Source organism: Urocitellus parryii, chromosome 12 (genome assembly GCF_045843805.1).
Source record: "Urocitellus parryii isolate mUroPar1 chromosome 12, mUroPar1.hap1, whole genome shotgun sequence".
Taxonomy (NCBI): domain Eukaryota; kingdom Metazoa; phylum Chordata; class Mammalia; order Rodentia; family Sciuridae; genus Urocitellus; species Urocitellus parryii.
The window spans coordinates 74,721,922-74,741,413 of record NC_135542.1 but is presented as its reverse complement, the minus strand read 5'-3'; the positions used below and the strand labels follow the sequence as shown (position 1 = coordinate 74,741,413).

Below are 19,492 nucleotides of genomic sequence, written 5' to 3'. Positions count from 1 at the left end.
TTTTTTCCCCCTAAATTTTATTTGATCTAATTAGTTACACATGACAGTAGAATTCATTTTGACACATTATAGGTAAATGGAGTGTAGCTTCTGGTTCTTCTGGTTGTATATAAGTTACACAGATCATGTAATCATATATGTACATAGGGTAACAATGTCCTGTTCATTCTACAATCATTCCTACCTCCATGGCCCCTCCCTTCCCTCCACTTTCCTCTATCTAGTCCAAAATACCTCTGTTCTCTGCTCCGTTGTGAATTAGCATCTGCACATCAGGGAAAATATTGAGTGCCAGGCTTTTAATACGTGGGCTTTTGGGGGACATTTAAGATCCAAACTGTAGCAGAACACTTGCATTAAAATTTACTGTTTTTTGCAAGTTTCTATTAGAACATTCTTATTATATACATTTTACTTTTTTTATATAGTAGGCTTATTAAACATATTTCTTAAATAAGCACAACCATGACATTTATTAAAGCCATTATATATGTTTAAAGCAACTGTGATCCTAAATAGCAGTGGTAATTAGCTAATCCTATTCATGATAGTATTGAGAAAAAAAACTTTATAATAATCTGACTGTAAAATGACTTCTGGCTGGGGGCGCATATGAGGGGATTGAACCCAGGGGTGTTTTACCAGTGAACTGTACTTCAGCCCCTTTTAAATTTTTTTTTGAGACAGTGTCTCACTAAGTTGCTTATAGTGGCCTAGAATTTTAGATCCTCCTGCCTGAGCTTCACAAATCAATGAGATTACAGGCATCCACCACTACACCCAACTATGACAAATATCTTTTTGAAGAAAAATCTTACTGAATTTAAAGGAAAATTTTTAGAAGTGGAGGGACATTTCCTATATTTAAGGCTAAGTAAGGGGTCTAGAGATATGTAATTCGGTGGAGCGTTTGCCTAGCATGTAGAAGGCCCTGGGATGATTTCCCCAGCCCTGCCAAAAAAAAAAAAAGAAGAAGAAGAAAGCTAAATAAGTTCTTTTTCCTCACCTTATAAAATTAATTGTATATACACGGTGAACTCTGGACAGAGCACCCCAGAAGTATACCCTACTACTAAGAAAGAGAATAATTCTGGTGGAGGTATTGAGATAATTTATTAGTATCTTGGAAGAAAAGAAAAAGAAGTTAGAATGTCTCGCTACAGTATATTCTAGATATAGTAAAAATGCATGCCCACTTCCCATGTGTGTGTGTGTGTGTGTGTGTGTGTGTGTTTATCTCTGTTGGGATTAAACCCACAAATTGATTGTTAAACACTTTGATGAAATTTCTATCAAGAGACTTCCAAAGAAAATATGCAAAATTTGCATAACAGTTCCAGGGAAGGTCCCCACCCCGGGTCCCATATTTCCCCTTTGTTCTCTGTTGTTCCCTCAGGCTTAGAATCTCAGTTCTAATATAAATTATTATTCCTACAGGTTCGAGAAATGGCTGCTACCACCTTAAGTGGTCTGTTACAGTGTAACTTCCTTACCATGGACAGTCCTATGCAGATTCATTTTGAGCAACTTTGCAAAACAAAACTGCCTAAGAAAAGAAAGCGAGACCCTGGTTCTGTAGGAGATACCATTCCTTCTGCAGGTAATGTTGCTGGTATAAAACACCCATACCCTTTTGGAAGTTAACCAGACTTAAACTTGTATGTGCCCAGGTTTTTGCTAATACTGGGCATAGTTATCCCTGGCATGCAAAAGCTAAAATTGAGATAGCTATAAAGAAAACTGTACATGGCTACATAAAACTCTTTTAATAAAGTCTACAACATAGATTGTACTTAAAACACACTGAAATGACTGTGACACTACTAAGAGAATCTTAAAGGATCACCATTGTATATGCAGACCATTAAAATGTCCTTATTAGCATAGTTATACTTAACTGGTCATTTATTGAAAGAATGAGAAGAGTCATTACTGGAGTTTTCAACGTAATTAATATAAAGAAACCAAATGAGAATAACATATAACTACTATGTAATGTTTAAAGAGAAATTTACATGTAAAGAAGCATCTGACCTTTCCACTGCTAACAAGAATAGAAAATACATGGGAAGATTGGTAAGTAGGAAATTAATTGAATTTGTGGGAAGTGCTTGGAATAGGCAGCTATTAAGTACTGAGTATATTAATAATGTCATATAGTTAATAGCAAATTTTAGTAAAGTACCATTACTCTACTTTGTTTGCTTGAAATCTATTATTTAGTAATGAAGTACCAAACTCTTTTATATCAAATGGCATTGTTTTATGTTTATTTCAAAGTCTCTTTTTGTTATCTATACTTAACTGTCCATGTTTCGTGTACACACACACAATATGCTTACAAAAACATGTGTACTTGCAGCTTTGTTAAGTAACCATGAGCTTTGAGTGGTGATGCACAGCCATAATCCCAGCAACTCAGGAGGCAGGAGGATTCCAATTTAAGTCCAGCTTTTGCAGCTTTATGAGATTCTTTCTCAAAATAAAAAAAAAGGGCTGAGGAGGTAGTTTAGTGGTAGAGCTCCCTTAGGTTCAATGCCCAGTCCCCCCCCCCCCAAAAAAAAAGGGGGGAAAAAATTATGGTAATTTAGGGCTGCGTTGTAACATTTTGGTAGAGTGCTTGTCTAGCATGTGCAAGGCCCTTGGTTCCATCCCCAGTGGGCCCCCCCCCAAAAAAAAAGGTAATTTGAATTGTGTATGTGCTTGAAGATTCATTTTAAATGCAGAAATTAACACATTGAAAACATTTAGCATAATTTCATTTCATTGTATAAGGCCATACATATTTGCCACATATATTGTTGTTTTCTTTACAGAGTTGGTGAAACGCCATGCTGGGGTGCTAGGACTTGGTGCATGTGTTCTTTCAAGCCCTTACAATGTTCCCACCTGGATGCCCCAGCTACTTATGAATCTCAGTGCACATTTGAATGATCCTCAGCCTATTGAGGTACGATTAGTTATTCCTTGTTTGTTTGCATGTATGATATCAATGTTTTATAAGAAACCATTTGTATTTATAATTTTCTGTATACCCTGAACTTGCTGCTTTGATACAACTACTGCCTCTGCCAGGACTAAGTCTACTTTCCATTAATTATTAAACTCTTGCAGAGACTTCAATCCCATGTTTATTTGAGATCTTTATATAGCAAGAAAATTACTGTAGCTTCTGCCCTTCAGTGAAAGTAGAGTATTGTCAGTATTGTCAGGATAGTTCAATTTTATCCTTCTATTTTTCTAACATATCTGGAAAGTATCTCACAGGAAGCTAATGTTAAATAGGAGATAGTGGTGGTATTATATAGTAGTGAACAGCTCTGTTCCTAGATTTAACAATTCAAAATACAAACGATTTAGTCTTTCTCAACCTTTATAAAAATAGATTTAAGTGTGTACTGAAACTGGTCTAATAGTGTAAGTTCCAGTGGGTTGTCCTAAAGTGAAGTTAGTAATTCTACAGATGTGTAATGACTTTGGAAAAAAGATTGGCTTGTTTTTGTAGCATTATGTCACAATTTATGAGATCTGGAATCAGCTATGGATTATTACTTAGTTAAAGGTACAGTACATACAACCCTGGTTGTTCGGAGATGTTAAAATGTATGATGTGGGTTGCCTTCTCTACAGATGACTGTAAAAAAGACCTTATCCAATTTTCGAAGGACACACCATGACAACTGGCAAGAACACAAACAGCAATTCACTGATGACCAACTGCTTGTTCTCACGGATCTCCTTGTGTCACCATGCTATTATGCATAGGAGGTAAGTCAGCAAAGTTCTGAATTTAAAGACGGTGAAATCCTCAGGCAAATGTCATTCTTTGGTGACTGAGAGGTGGATATTTTTATATATGTGTTCTTAAATTTTTGCTGACATTCTTATATTTGTTTAGATAAAGTTGGGGAGTATTTGTTTTTAAACATGGCTTTTGGGATTGGGGTTGTAGCTCAGTGTCAGAGCACATAGCTTAGCATTTACAAGGCCCTGGGTTCAGTCCCCAGAACTAAAATAAACATACAAACATGGCTTTTGCTATGGCCACTGGAAATAAGTTCCCAAAGGATTTTCCCTTCATGGCTTATTGTTTTAAATGTTAAGCAGAAAATTGATGTGACTGCTTTTGGACCTTTGTAAATGAGTATTTTTAGTAGCATGGGAAGAGTAAGGTAAAAGAAATCTTGTTTTTTTTGCCTCTTGTATGGAGGTATGGATGTTCTAGGTTGCCCTGAGCACTATGGATTCTACAGAGTTGTGAGAATATTTATCTGGATTCTGAAGTATTTATTACTTATTCTTTAGAAAGGAATGGTCCAGAAGCCTTTTATTGGGATAGGAAAAATAAAATATAATTTATTGGGTTTTTAGGGTTGAGTGTCTTGTTACCTAATTGAAATTTTTTCCTTCCTGATACAGATGACTAGTCCTCACTTCAGGCTCTTTTCATCAAAAACTCCAGATCCTCAGGTACCATCTGTGGTGGCTCTCTGCAGATTTAAAACTCTGCCTTTGTTGAGCTCTCATCATTTTGATGATTTCCATGTTTGGTCTCATTAGTCTGTGTCCACAGGTTCTCAGCTGCCATTTGGTTTCTTGATTTGTCCATAGTGTTTGCAGAATATACTTTTTGTTTGAGGCATCTGATAAAGTCACAAAGTCTCAGACTAGAAATTATTACCCAGTACAAACATGGCATCTAAGGCCAAACAGTCTAGGAACTCATTAAGAAAAAAAAAATTCTTTTTTTTTTTTTTGAATGGAGAAAACCCATCATTAATACAAGTCCTGTCATTTCACTCATCTCAAATTATTTTGAATTTTCCCAAATGGCTGTTGGATGGTAGTAGGGCAGTGGGCCATAAATCTGAAGCCTTGAGAGCCTTGGAGAGCCAGAAGAGGAAAGGAAAAGAGGAGGGCAACTCTTGAACCTTACCGATGACTGATGAATTGCTGGACCAAGTCACAGAAGCAAAGTCTGTTTCCCAGACTGGAGTTTTTGGTGCTGAATAGAGCCAGTTGCTGAAAGAAACAAAATGGGGGTTTGTTGAATAAATTTTTGATTGATTGTTGTGTGTGTATACAATGTGTGATTTTGAAAATAAACAGCAACAACAGTAAACATCCTGACTGGTTGGTTTTTACCTGTATTCTTTACAAAAATTGTTTGACCCACTTTGAAAACTGTTATATTTCACCTAATGGAAGACTCCTGTGTTTGTGGAAATTCTGTGATTTTTTTTTTCTTTTATTTTCTGCAGAATCGTTGAGACTAATAAGGCTTGGTATTTAATTGACTTGTTTAATATATGTTACATAGATGTAAAAGATTGTATAAACTATAGCGATAGCATTGGCAAGACTTTGTACAGATGCAGCCTTTCACACGACACCATTGTGTAGTTAATTTGTAAAGATTCACATGTAGCTCTTTATTATAGTGATTTGGGGCTTTTGTACCCATTGAATGCCTTTTTTTTTTAAGTTATTTTCTTCATGTTACAAAAGCTGAAATGTGGGATTTTTTTTTTTAGTTCATTTATCATTAGAATGTCTGAATTTTTATGTAACTTGTGTGTGCATCCCAAATTGCTAACACATGTTTGCCTATAACAGATTTATAGAGTGCAAGATATCTTCTAGATTGAAATAATTCACAAGTTGGTGAATGTCATAACATACCCTGTACAGTCTTCCTTAAAGGAACACCACAACATTTTTTAGTATCTACCTGCTGAATGACTCAATCTAAGCACAGCAGTGGTCCTGGTACAGTATTTAAGTGTCAGCATACACAGGCGTAATCCCTGTATAGAGTAGTGCCAAACTGATTATTTCAATTGTGTAACTAGTTAAAACCCAATAAATGTATTGTTTTTAACACCTGGCTTTTGTCTTCATTAACAGGAGAAGACAGTTCTGTAGGCAGTGGCTCTTGTGGATTCCTATTGCTGTCCCAGATTTGGATCTAGAATTCATTCCCTCTGACCAAAATGAATTCAAATTATGCCCTGTATAGTCCAGTAGCTTCTAGCCACATGTGTCTTTACATTTAATCAAATGAGAAATTCATTTTCTCAGTTTCAACTAGGGACATTTTAAGCACTTTTTAGCTACATGGCTAGTGGTTGTTACCACATTGAGTAGCACAGATGAACTTTTCCATCATCACTAAAATTTCTGTTGAATAGCACTAACCTAGAATCAATATGCCTGCCTAAGAATCAGGGAATTTTGTTAAAATGTAAATTCTTATTGTTCCCACTTCCTGGTATCAATGTCTGTAAGACCTTACATTATATTTTGACCAGTTTAGCTTTTTTAACTTAAAACTGTATGAAATTATACTTCAGCAGTGTTTCATAAGTGGAAACTAATTTTAAAAAAAGATACTGGGTGCCCTAGTATGTTTCTCAACTAAAATCCCTCTGGAAGGGGCTCAGGCATCATCTTTTTAAAGCTCTGATGATTCAGTTGTGCAGCTGGGATTGAGACCATTGATAAAAACCTTTTAAGTCTCACTGTAGACTTAAAACAGGGTACCTTAGCCTGAGTAATATGCTCCCCAGGTGACTCTGATGCCAGGTTTGGATGCTGCTTATTATCTTGATATTTTCCCCTATATTATAATGCAGATTTTCTATCAGTGGCCTCAGGAATGAAAGGGGGAAGGGAAGAATTGGATGGCTGATGTTGTCTAAAGTAGTTCTTAAAATGGGACTGGAAGCAGGCATGGAAAAGAGTGTAGGTTTCTATAAACTTCATGAGAAGGAAAGGAGAAAACCTCTTAGAGGTTGTAGTTTTTTTTTTTTTTTTTTAGAGAGAGAATGTTTTAATATTTATTTTTTAGTTTTCAGTGGGCACAACATCTTTGTTTGTATGTGGTGCTGAGGATCGAATCTGGGCCACACGCATGCCAGGCAAGCGCACTACCACTTGAGCCACATCCCCAGCCCGAGGTTGTAAAATTTGAATCTTAGGTTTTGTTTTTTTTTTTTTTTTTAAAGAGAGAGAATTTTTTTAATGTTTATTTTTTTTTAGTTCTCGGCAGACAGAATGTCTTTGTATGTGGTGCTGAGGATCAAACCTGGGCTGCACACATGCCAGGCGAGCGCACTACCGCTTGAGCCACATCCCCAGCCCCTTAATCTTAGGTTTTGAATAGATCCTATGCAAAACAAATTGTGTTTCAGAATTTAGGAGGGAATTTTACTCACCCAACTTTTTGGTACTGGGGATTGAGCTCAGAAGCACTTAACCACTAAGCCACATCCCCAGCCCTATTTTGTATTTTATGTAGAGAAAAGTTTTCACTGATTTGCTTAGTGTCTCACTGTTGGGAAGGCTGGTTTTGAACTCACAATCCTGCCTAAGCCTCCCTAGCCACTACTCCTACCTACTCAACATTTATTTATTTTGGTGGTGGTGCTGGGGATTGAACCCAGGGCCTTGTGCATGCAAGGAAGGCACTCATATGAACTATATCTCCAGCCTACCACCTATTCTTTTTGTTATTGTTGTTTAAATATTTTTAGTTGCAGATGGACATAGTAACTTTATTTGTTATTTGTATGTGGTGCTGAGGATTGAACCTAGGGCCTCACACATGTGCAAGGCAAGCATCTACCACTGAGCTACAACCCAGTCCCTCACCTGTTCTTTTAATGCAAATGACTAATAATTCAGGTGCCACTGTGTATAGTACATGAGAAAAATGTTTTCGAATATACGAAATACTCAGCATTGCCAAGCTCTTTAATGTTGTTGGTGGTGTTGTACCGGAGAATGAACCCAAAGATTCTTAATCACTGACCTACATCCCCAGTCCTTTTTATTTTGATAACAGGGTCTGTCACTAAGTTGCTGAGCTGAGGCTGGCCTCAAACATGTGGTCCTCCTGCCTCAGTCTCCTAAATCGCCTGGGTTACAGGCGTGCTCTACCACATCTGGCAATTTGGGTGATTAGTGTGGTCAGAGACCAATGAGAATTTTGTTTTATTGGAAATATTTTTTCTTCTTCTACATAGCCATATTTATAAGTGCTTTTATGGACTTTTGTCTTAATATATCATGATTGCTTCTGAATATTCCCCTATTGAACATCAAGGTTGTTTTCTGTTCCAATTGCATTGTGATGTTCATTTCCATACCTCTATGCCTTAAACCTTTTGTTGGAGCAATTCCAAGGAGTCAGATTTTTAGGTCAAAATCTAAACATTTAATGGCATTTATGTGTTTTCTTCAAGTGGACATGTATTAATTTGCATTGTAATTATAGTTTGTATTGGAAGGCTGGTGTCACTGCAGATTGGTAGCCCATTTGTGTTCTAACATTATTAATATTTGCAGGTTTCCCATTTTTTTGACTACTAAGACAGTGTTCTCTCCAGGCTTAGCATACTTCACATACAGATTTTGTATGTATTCTTATATTAGGTTTAGCCTTGCTGAATGGTCCTTACCAGTTCTGGAACTTTGGTGGGTCTTAATTTCCTCTTTTACATCTTTAGAGTGTTTCATAAGATGTGAAACACCCTCCAACCCCATTGAGATCCTTTCTCCCATAGGTGTAACCCATGGCAGCAATCCACCCTGAACCAATTGTAACCTCCTCCTCTCATATGGCCAAATGTCTAGAAATGAGCTGGCAAGATTTAATTCATTAAGAGGCATGTAACTTTGATCAGAATATCTTCTCTAAATGCCAGCTCCACTCTAGAAGCTAATGGGTCTTTTTTTTTAATTATTTTTTAGTTGTAGTTGTCAATACCTTTATTATTTATTTATTTATTTATTTATTTTTGTTTGTTTGGTGCTGAGGATAGAACCCAGAGCCTTGAATGCGCTAGGCGAGTGCTCTACCTCTGAGCCACAGCCCCAGCCAGCTAATGGGTCTTTTTGACTTTTTCCTAGGGCTCAAAGTCACCAATACCAACAACATGTTAGGCTGTTACATTGTATCAAGCATAGTGGCACATGCTTGTAATCCCAGCAGCTGGGAGGTTGAGGCAGGAGGATCACAAGTTCAAAGCCAGTCTCAGCAACTAGGCCAGGCCATAAGTAATTTAGCCAGACTTTGTCTCAAAATATAAAAAGGACTGGGGCTGGAGCTCAGTGGTTCAGCACACTTGGGTTCACTCCCTTGTACCAAAAGAACGATTACATTGCAAGTGTTTGGGAGAATGAAGCTTTTTTAAAAATTTATTTTTTATTTTGGGGGTACTAGGGATTGAAATCCAGGGCACTTTACCACTGAGCTCCAAACCCAGTGCTTGTTATTTTGAAACTGGGTCATGCTAAATTGCTGAGGCTGGCTTTGAATTTGGGATCCTCCTCCTGAGCAGCTGGGATTACAGGTGTGTGCCACCATACCTGGCTGAAGTGTGGTCTATGTATAAATCATTTGGAAACAATTCTATTGCATAGTCAACCACTGGACAAAATAACCTACTTTATACATTATTCAGCCCTCTAGTGTGTTCTTAACAAAATAGTACAGGGAATTGGGAAAGAAATTTGCATAAATCAAATTCTTTGGTATTTGTTGGTTACGATCCTTAGAAAAACTGTTAGCCAAAATGGAGATTGTGCTAGCAACATTCCAACTAAGTATTTCCCCTGAATGCAATAAACGTTCCTGTTTTCTGGTCCCAGGTGAAGGAAAGGGCAAATGGTATCCCTGAGGAGGTTAGAGAAATAGTAAACTCATTATGAATTATTTTGCAAGTTGTGTAGACTTATGAGAATGGGAAGATGGCAGTTTTTTGTTCTTACCAAAATAAGCCTAGCTGGATACATTGCATTGATGCTTTTAAAGATTTTTTTTTTACATTTTATGATAGTATTAAACAATAAATACCCCATGATTTCTTATTTATTTCCATGGTTTTTTCCCCCTAGTTGTTCTTCTTCCCCTTGTTAAGTTTCTTCAGTAAATTCATTGATATCTTGAGAGACTTAGGCAAGTTAGAGTTGGTTTGATTTAAATTCTGTTATAATGACTATAAATTCTATGCCGCCAGCCAGGCATAGTGGCACATCTGTAATCCAACCGACTCGGGAGGCTGAGGCAAGAGGATCGCAGGTTCGAGGCCAGTCTCAGCAATTTAGCGAGATCCTGTCTCAAAAATTAAAACGGTCAGGGAATGCGTCTTAGTGGTCAAGTGGCCCTGAGTTCCATCCCCTGTACCAAATAAATAAATTCTATGTCGCAAAGTTTCAAATTGGACGCCTCCGCCGATCCTGTCTAGGAAGAAAAAATACTGCAGCATATGGAGAAGCTAGACAGGCTGGCTTGAACGCACAGGGACTTGGGGAGGTGGGCGGCGGGCACGGTAGGAATCCCTGGAACCCTGCTGCACTCCAGTCCGTCCTCTAAGGCGAGCCCCTTGCTCTCCCCCTCCTTTCTTCCCACTTCGCTTGCCCCTTTTCTGCGCTCTACTTCAGCCTCTGCCTATGGCGGAATCCAGGCTCCCCCCACGGCAAAACGGCGAGCAGAAAAGGGATTCTGGCTCAGAGTTGGGCGGCGGGAGCGGGCGGCCTCCGGGCACAAGGAGACCCGCGCGGGGGACAGGCGGGGCTCGGCCTGAGTGTCGGACCGAGGGGGTGGCGCCCTCCGCGTCTCCGTGACTGCGCCTCCGCGCCCCCGTCTCGCCGAGGCTCCCAGGATGCGCGGAGGCGGCGGCGATGGCGATGATTCCTCCAGCCCTGCATCATCCAGGGTGCCGGGAGGAGCTGGGGTCCCGGCTGCGAGATGGAGGTGGAGGGGAGGCGCTGCGGCCACCCGGCAGGTGAGAGGTCGCGGGCTCTTTGGAGGAGGACGAGCCACCCGGACTGGGGAGGCCAGGCCTCCGGGAGGCCGGCGGGTGAAGGAGGAGCGCGGCAGTGCTGGGCCAGGCCGAGCCGCCCGGCGCACCTGTGCTGGTGCGGCCTTGGGAAAAGCCTTCTCTCCCGTCCTTCCCAGCTCCCAGGCTCTGCTGGGCCGGTAGAAGCCCCAAGCTACTGCAGGTGCCCGGACTTAGCTCTCCTCATTGCACCAACCTTCAGCTGATTCTTCTACAAGCGTCTTTGGATAGGCTTAGGCCCTCTTTACCATCATCTCTCCCACAATTCAAGATTCCTCACCCATCGACTGTCCCTGGTCGGCGCCAATCTCCCCTCTCCCCGGTCTCCCACTCCACTTGTTCTCAGACTGGGATCCTGCCTCAGCCTTCCCATTTCTCCCACCAAGTGACCCAGATCTGACCTTCCCTACCCCATCAGGTGCTCAGGGCTTCAAAAGGTACTTCATCTGCGTAAAAGAGGCAGAGATTTGAAATGATTCAAATCTAGCCTGAATCTTAGTGACCTTGGGCAAGTTATCTAACCTCCCTGAGGTTTTCCTGATCAATACAAATACAATGAGCATATTAAATTTAGTATGTCTCTGTGAGGGTTAGGTGCTGAAAATACCTGCCTTGAGGGAACTTAAGACATTATGAGAGGAAAAAAAAAAAAAACTTAGTTGGAAGAATCCAGATCATGATTTGTAAAGGCACGTATAAAACACCTTAATGTTTACTAGAAAATTAAAACAGCACACTAGCAAGGGCTCTTCATACATTTTAATGAGAAATAATCACCTTGGTGCGATACATTTCAATTTTCTGTCTTACTACTAACTTCTTATGGACTCTCCTCAGTAGTTTAAAAAAAAAATGCATGTAAATTCATTCTTATTGTGGCTAGTGTGCATACTTAAAACTGTGTCCCAGCTTAAAAATTTTCAGATTCTATGGCTTTAATCACGTCTTCCAGGACCTGTTTGTAGTCCCAGGGAGAAAAGAGTAGCTTGGATGCTGGCATTGAAAATAACCTTGGTAACATTTAGGATATTAAACAGATATTGATTTGCTACCCTCCCCAGTTTTGTATTTCTGCCATCATAATTTCGTTCTCATTTTGTGATTTTGGTCTCCCCTTAAAAGTTCTAGGATTTAGTACAAAGACTTTCCCTCCATTTCCTTTATTGCTTCTACAATTCCTCTACCAAAACCTTTTCTTCTGTCTTCTTTTTCACTCTTTTCTCCTCCAAGCCCTTGATTCCTTCTTTTGTTCTAGTTATCCCAGTAAGAGTCATCTGTAATTACTTTATATTGGAACTGTAATCGTTAAGCTTGTCAAAAAGGTATACAGAAGTTTCTATGTATCTAATATAACTATATATAAATATGTATATGCAGATATGTAGCTAGATGTAAAGATAGATGTGTATATTTATGGATGTATTAGAATTTTGTGTTCCAGGAATTTTTCAATTAAGACGGGATTACAATACCTACTTCATAGGATTATTGTGAGGATGAAATAAAGTTTGATAACTTTTATAAAACTTCTACCATGGAGCCTAGTGTACAATAACCACCCAATAAACTATAGCTACTACCCTTATAACTTGGGGATTCCTCCCTTGATCTCTTTATTCTTTTGTTTAGTATGGTGGTAAAGAATGTGGGACTTGTGGCACAAGTGTGTAATCCCAGCACTCAGGAGGCTGAAGCAGGAGAATCCCAAATTCAAGGTCAGTCTCTGCAACTTAGTGAGACCCTGTCTTGAAATGAAACAAAGGACTGGGGATGTAACTCAGTAATTAAGCACCCCTAGGTTCAATGTTGATACTGAAAAAAAAAAAAAAGGGCTGGAGATTTAGTTCAGTTGGTAGAGTACTTGCCTCACATGTACAAGGCCCTGGGGTTCAATCCCCAGCACCACAAAAAAAAAAAAAAAAAAAAAAAAAAAAACAGGCTTTGAAAAGCAATTGCTTAAGCCAGCTTCAGCAAAAGTGAGGCACTAAGCAACTCAGTGAGACCCTAAATAAAATACAAAATAGGGCTGGAGATATGGCTCAGTGGTCAAGTACCCCTGAGTTCGGTCCCTAGTACCCAAAAAATAAAGAAAAGCCATTGCTGGGCTGGGATATAGCTCAGTTGGTAGAGTGCTTGCCTAGCATGCACAAAGCCCTGGGTTAAAAGCAATTGCTTAGGTTCAAATCCAGACTCTGTTACATTGTTAAATGATATCATCTCTCCTTCAGTTTTCTCATCTGCAAAATGCTGATGTTATACAATTTCAGGATTGTGAGAATTTAAAATTCGTAGTGGAGAGCACTGAGAACAGTGCCTGCACATCGTAAGCACTCTGTGAAATAAAAATGCTAATAACAATACTGATGAGTACATTGCCATTATTATTTCCTGACAAAGAATTTTTTATTTTTTAATATTAATTGAAAAATTTAAAATTTATTGACAAAACATAACTGCACAAAGTGAAGTTGTTCTTCAGTGCCTACAAATAATCTATTTTCCTCTTTTATCCTTGAGTAATGTTGGTGCCTCATCATCTCATTTTCCTGAACCCTTTCCTATTATTTCCGGGGTCCTCATAACTTCCATCATTCCACTTCTTCATTATTACCCACTTATTTCTCTGAGCACACCAATTCCAGGTACTCTAAATTTCCCAGGCCAAATTCTTGCTTCTGTTTTCATTCTTGATTTGTCTACTTCCATAGAGGAAACCTTTAATTGGAGGCAGAGGGGTGGCAATAAGACACTAGTATTCTGTTCTTCCTGCCTCTTTAAATGGGCTTCTTCCACTTGCTTTTTCATAAATTAACACTAATCTTCCAATTCAGTTTTTTAAAAGGTTTGAAAAACTTGTAAAATGTTTTATTAGTGCATATCAATTATATAGAATAATGGGTTTCTTTTTTTCTTTCTTTTTTTTTTTTTTTGGTATCGGGACTTGAACTCAGGGGTACTCTGAGTCACTTCCCACTTCCCCAACCCTATTTTGTATTTTATTTAGACACAGGGTCTCACTGAGTTGCTTAGAGCTTCACTGTAGCAGAGGCTCTCTTTGATCTTAACAGTTCTCCTGCCTTAGCCTCCTGAGCTGCTGGGATTACAAGAGGGCACCACTGCACCCAGCAAATAATGAGTTTTTTGGTTTTGTTTCTTTTTTTGTTTTGTGTTTTGTTGTTGTTGTTGTTGTTTTGTACTGGAGATTGAACCCGGGGATGTTTTATCATCGAATGACATCCCCAGTCCTTTTCTGTGAATTTTGAGATATGGTGTCACTAAGTTGCTGAGGCTGGCCTTGAATTTGTAATCCTTCTGCCTCTGGAGTTACTGGGATTATTGGCTAGAGTAATAGGTTTCATTGTGTCATACTTGTATATGAATGTCAATTAACAATTTTGAGATGATACTGGCAGTTTAACCCTGGGACACTTAACTGAGCTATATCCTCAGCCCTTTTTATTTATTTTTTATTTTGAGACAGCATCTCACTAAGTTGCTTAGAGCCTCACTTAATTGCTGAGTCTGGCTTTGAACTGGGATTATAAGCATGCACCACCACTCCTGACAATAATTTTTTACAAGCAGCAAAACGTCTTTTTTTTTTTTTTTTTGCTACAAAAATATCAGAAGGGCTCAGAAACAGAAATGCAGTCTTTAATTGGAAACAATAAGAGCTATCCATTATTATTTAATTCTAATTATCAAGAAATAGGGCTGGGGTTGTGGCTCAGCAGTAGAGAGCTGGCCTGGCACGTGCAAGGCCCTGGGTTTGATCTTCAGTACCACATAAAAATAAATCAACAAGGGCTGGGGTTGTGACTCAGTGGTAGAGCGCTTACCTAGCAAGTGTGAGGCCCTGGGTTCAGTCCTCAGCACCACATAAAAATAAATACAATAAAGGTATTGTGTCCGACTACAACTAAAAAATCAATATTAAAAAAATCAATAAAATAAAGATAATATTGTGTCCAACTAAAAAATATTTTTTTTAAAAAAAAAGAAACAAAGGTTCAGGATTTACATTTTTTGTCCCATAGAATATTTTTTTCATACTAGAAATTGAACCCATGGATGTTTAACCATTGAGTCACATCCTCATCCCTTTTTATTTTATTATTATTATTTTTTTATTTTGAGACAGAGTCTCACTAAGTTGCTGAGGATAGCTTTGAACTTGTGATCCTCCTGTCTCAGCCTCCTAAATCCCTGGTGTGCACCAACACACTCGGCTCCTTTAGAACTTTTAAAAAGTTGCAGAAAAGTTGTTTTCACTTTCCAGTGGAGAAATTAACCATTTTGTCATGATCTGCATTCACTACAAGGCATGTAGTGGGAATGTAGAAGAAGCAGTGTTCTCTCTTGAAAGACACCAGTTAGTCATACGGAACTTCCAGAGATGATGTTTGTCTGGTACTGTTACATGATGAGAGGCTTCTGTTTTGGGTAGTCCACAGCTGCTACTTGGGTCCCCTGTAACCCCTCACGGACTTGGCCCATTCTTCTGCTCCACCTTGATCCAGTGACTAAAGGGTTGACAACTAGAGGCCTCTGGGGTGTAGCTTGAGCTGGTGGTTAAATATTCTGAACATCAGCTGTGGGCCTCCCCATTGCCATTGGTGGTTCCAACAATGTTGGACCGAAGCAAATGCTTGTTGGTTGGCAAGAATAATGCACTGAACAACTTGGTCTGTTCTGCTGAGAGCATCTTTGGGAGCAGGATGGACACCAGGTCACCACATGTCTTTGGGACAATGCAGACGATTATGTGAGTGTACATTAGATTTCATTGTACAATAGAAATAAAAAAGGGGGCAAAGAGAGCAAGAGGCTGTGTCTTGTCTTCAGCATGTAGCATAAGGCAGGACGGTGGTGTGCATATAATTAGTGTGCTGTGGTGTGCATATAATTAGTGTGCATTGAGTGAGTGTGCGCTCCTGCTTTGTCAGGAGGATATTCCTGTTGAAATAATGGCAACTCACATTTATCACATTACTTAGAGTTTACAAAGTAGTGTGTGTTCTCTCTCTCTCTCTCTCTGTCTTTGAGAAGCTATGGATCAAATCCAGGACCTTTTGCATACTTGGCAAGCATAGAACCACATCCCATCCCCCTAAGTGGTTCTTTCTTTCTTTTTTTTTTTTTTTTTTTTTTTTTTAAGAGAGAGAGAGAGACAGAGAGAGAGAAAAATTTTTTAAATATTTTTTTAATATTTATTTTTTAGTTTTCAGCGGACACAATGTCTTTGTATGTGGTGCTGAGGATCAAACCCGGGCCGCATGCACACCAGGCGAGCGCGCTACCGCTTGAGTCACATCCCCAGCCCCCTAAGTGGTTCTTTGAACCACTTTTATTCCACTTCTTAAAAAAACTTTATTCCACTTATATTTTTTTATTCCACTATATATTTTAATTTTTATGCCACTATTATTCCAGATACTCTTTGTTACTTTGATTTTTTTTCCCCCTCAGAAATGGAGGGAATTGCCCCAAAAATTTCAATATGGGAAAAGAAAGAAATACTGGAAAATAAAGGATTGTTCCTAGGAAAAGAAAGAGGATTTGTTAGTGATGTACGGGAACCTAAATGTAAGGCCACATCATGAACCAACCTGATCTTATTTAAAGCATATACTGTTTTTTGCCCCAGTCCCTCTGCTGCAAAGACCTCCTTCCCTTCTCTGGAGCCTGGGTCCCACTTCCTGCCCCTCACCTTTCACCCAGTTAGCTTCTACTTGCTAAAACTCCCTTTCTTCTTTCCCAGCTTCTCCCTGAGTTGGATTAGTTGCCTCTTTTCTCCTTCCATAGCACACTGCAACCACAGTAGGCTGCAGTTACATTGTTAGGTTGATCTTCTACAGCTATGCCATGATTTCTGAAGGAGAGGTTATGTTCATGTGTATTTTCAGTGCCTGGCATGGAAATGTTTCCAAAAGTATCATCTGCACAGCCCTCTGTCAGAATATCAAGGGGTGAAGCCCAGAATCTGCCCTGTAATGAAAAACTTTTTTCTTTTTTTTTTTTCTTGGTATTGTGGGTTGAACCCAAAAGCACTTTACCACTCTTTACCACTGAGCTACATCCCCAGCCTTTTTATTTTTTATTTAAATTGCTGAGGCTAGCCTCAAACTTGTAATCCTCTTGCCTCAGCTTCCTGAGTTGTTGGGATTCCAGGCGTGTGCCACCACTCATTAAACTTTTTAACATGCTCCCCAGGTGATACTTAATCCTATTTGGAAACCACTATGTCATAAAACTAAATTACTTGGATGGACATATTGGGAGGTGATCATCTCTTTTTCTGTGTTGGACTTGGTGAAGAGAAGCTGCTTTCCATGTCTGAGGCCGGGGCTGAGAAATTGTAATGCTTTCATAAACAATAATGAGATCGTGTAGTAACCCCTTTCTGTGTCTGGGTGTGCGTTTTTGTGTACAGGCTTATCTGTCTTGGGCCTCTTTTGTCACACGTCGCTCATCTGTGAGTTGAGGCTCTGACTGTCTTCCCACTGAGCTTTTTTGGAGAACAGAAGGAAGAGACATTTCTCTCTGAAGATGAACTCAACAGACCCCCTTCAGGATGCCCCCAATGCCACCTGGCTCCACGTGCCTCACCCGCAGGGAGGCAACGACACCTCTCTCCAGGAGGATCTTCAGGACCTCATCCACATGGCCACCTTGGTGACCTGCACTTTTCTGCTTGCCATCATCTTCTGCCTGGGCTCTTACGGCAACTTCATCGTCTTCTTGTCCTTCTTTGACCCAGCCTTCAGAAAATTCAGAACCAATTTTGATTTCATGATCCTGAACCTGTCCTTCTGTGACCTCTTCATCTGCGGGGTGACGGCGCCCATGTTCGCCTTTGTGTTGTTCTTCAGCTCAGCCAGTGGCATCCCGGATGCTTTCTGCTTCGCCTTCCATCTCACCAGTTCCGGCTTCATCATCATGTCCCTCAAGACGGTGGCAGTGATTGCCCTGCACCGCCTCCGCATGGTGCTGGGGAAGCAGCCTGATCGCACAGCCTCCTTTCCTTGCACCTTGCTCCTCACGCTGCTTCTCTGGGCCACCAGTTTCACCCTCGCCACCTTGGCGACCCTGAAGACCAATAAATCCCACCTCTGCCTTCCCATGTCCAGTCTGGTGGCTGGAGAAGGGAGAGCCATTCTGTCTCTCTATGTGGTCGACTTCACCTTCTGCATCGCCGTGGTGTCTGTCTCCTACATCATGATTGCACAGACCCTGAGGAAGAATGCGCAGGTCAGAAAGTGCCTCCCCGTCATCACAGTCGATGCTTCCAGACCACAGCCTTTCATGGGGGCTCCTGCCAAGGGAGGCGGAGATCCCATCCAGTGCACCGTGCCGGCCCTCTACAGGAACCAGAATTACAACAAACTGCAGCACGTTCCCACGCACGGGTACACCAAGAGTCCCAACCAGCTGCCAACCCCTGCAGCCAGCCGACTCCAGCTGGTATCAGCCATCAACCTCTCCACTGCCAAGGATTCCAAAGCCGTGGTCACCTGCGTGATCATTGTGCTGTCGGTCCTGGTGTGCTGTCTTCCGCTGGGGATTTCCTTGGTGCAGGTGGTCCTGTCCAACAGTGGCAGCTTCATCCTTTACCAGTTTGAACTGTTTGGGTTCACCCTAATATTTTTCAAGTCAGGATTAAACCCTTTCATATATTCTCGGAACAGTGCCGGCCTGAGAAGGAAAGTGCTCTGGTGCCTCCAGTACATTGGCCTGGGGGTTTTCTGTTGCAAACAGAAGACTCGACTTCGAGCCATGGGAAAAGGGAACCTCGAAGTCAACAGAAACAAATCCTCCCATCATGAAACAAACTCGGCCTACATGTTGTCTCCAAAGCCACAGAAGAAATTTGTGGATCAGGCCTGTGGCCCGAGCCAGTCCAAGGAAAGTGTGGTAAGTCCCAAGATGTCTGCTGGACATCAGCACTGTGGTCAGAGCAGCTCCACCCCCATCAACACTCGGATTGAACCCTACTACAGCATCTATAACAGCAGCCCTTCCCAGGAGGAGAGTAGCCCACGCCACTTGCAGCCAATCAACTCTTTTGGATTTGCCAGCTCCTATATTGCCATGCATTATCACACCACCAACGACCTAATAATGCAGGAGTACGACAGCACTTCAGCCAAGCAGATTCCAGTCCCCTCGGTTTAAAGTCAGGGAGGCCAGAGAATCTTGTGCAAATGTTTTTTTTTTTTTTTTGCCTTCTCACACTGTTTGATTTTTGAGAGCCGCCGCAGATCAAAACTTAAAGATTCAGCCGAAAAGTTGGCAGTTGGGACTTTTCTTTTGTCTGAAATATTAATGTCTTGATTTGATTTGTAATTTCTTGATATTTTAAGATATGATGTAAAAGTTTATTTAGCTTTTTAACCCGGACCTGTTACCCAGTCTTTTGTGCTGAACCTTTAAATAGAGGCCAGGAATGGTGATGATATGTTCAAGTAGGAAATTGACTGACTGGTTGTAATTCTCTGAGTCAGTATTATGGGTCTACAAAGATATTGCTGGATTTTGTTTTTTTTAATTTTATTTTGGTGCTGGGGATTGAACCCAGGCCCTTGCACATGCTAAGCATAAGTTATATTTTCAAACTAAGTAGCACTGAGCTGCACTCTCAGCTCTAG

The 19,492-nt window shown here is 40.4% G+C and overlaps 2 protein-coding genes across 3 annotated transcripts in view; both read left to right on the top strand.

Moving 5' to 3' along the window:
* Window positions 1–5,881, top strand: part of Psme4 (proteasome activator subunit 4) — a 99,451-nt gene extending 93,570 nt beyond the window's left edge. For both annotated transcript variants that reach the window (XM_026399930.2, XM_077792083.1), the window contains 4 exons: window positions 1,438–1,600; window positions 2,817–2,950; window positions 3,631–3,768; window positions 4,420–5,881. In XM_026399930.2, coding sequence (XP_026255715.2) covers window positions 1,438–1,600; window positions 2,817–2,950; window positions 3,631–3,765 — 432 coding nt within the window. In that variant the 3' untranslated portion in view covers window positions 3,766–3,768; window positions 4,420–5,881. The remainder of the gene's footprint in view (window positions 1–1,437; window positions 1,601–2,816; window positions 2,951–3,630; window positions 3,769–4,419) is intronic.
* Window positions 5,882–17,393: 11,512 nt separating this feature from the next.
* Window positions 17,394–19,019, top strand: Gpr75 (G protein-coupled receptor 75). The gene has a single exon (XM_026399878.2). The coding sequence runs from the start codon at window positions 17,394–17,396 to the stop codon at window positions 19,017–19,019; it is 1,626 nt and encodes a 541-aa protein (XP_026255663.1).
* Window positions 19,020–19,492: the final 473 nt, after the last annotated feature.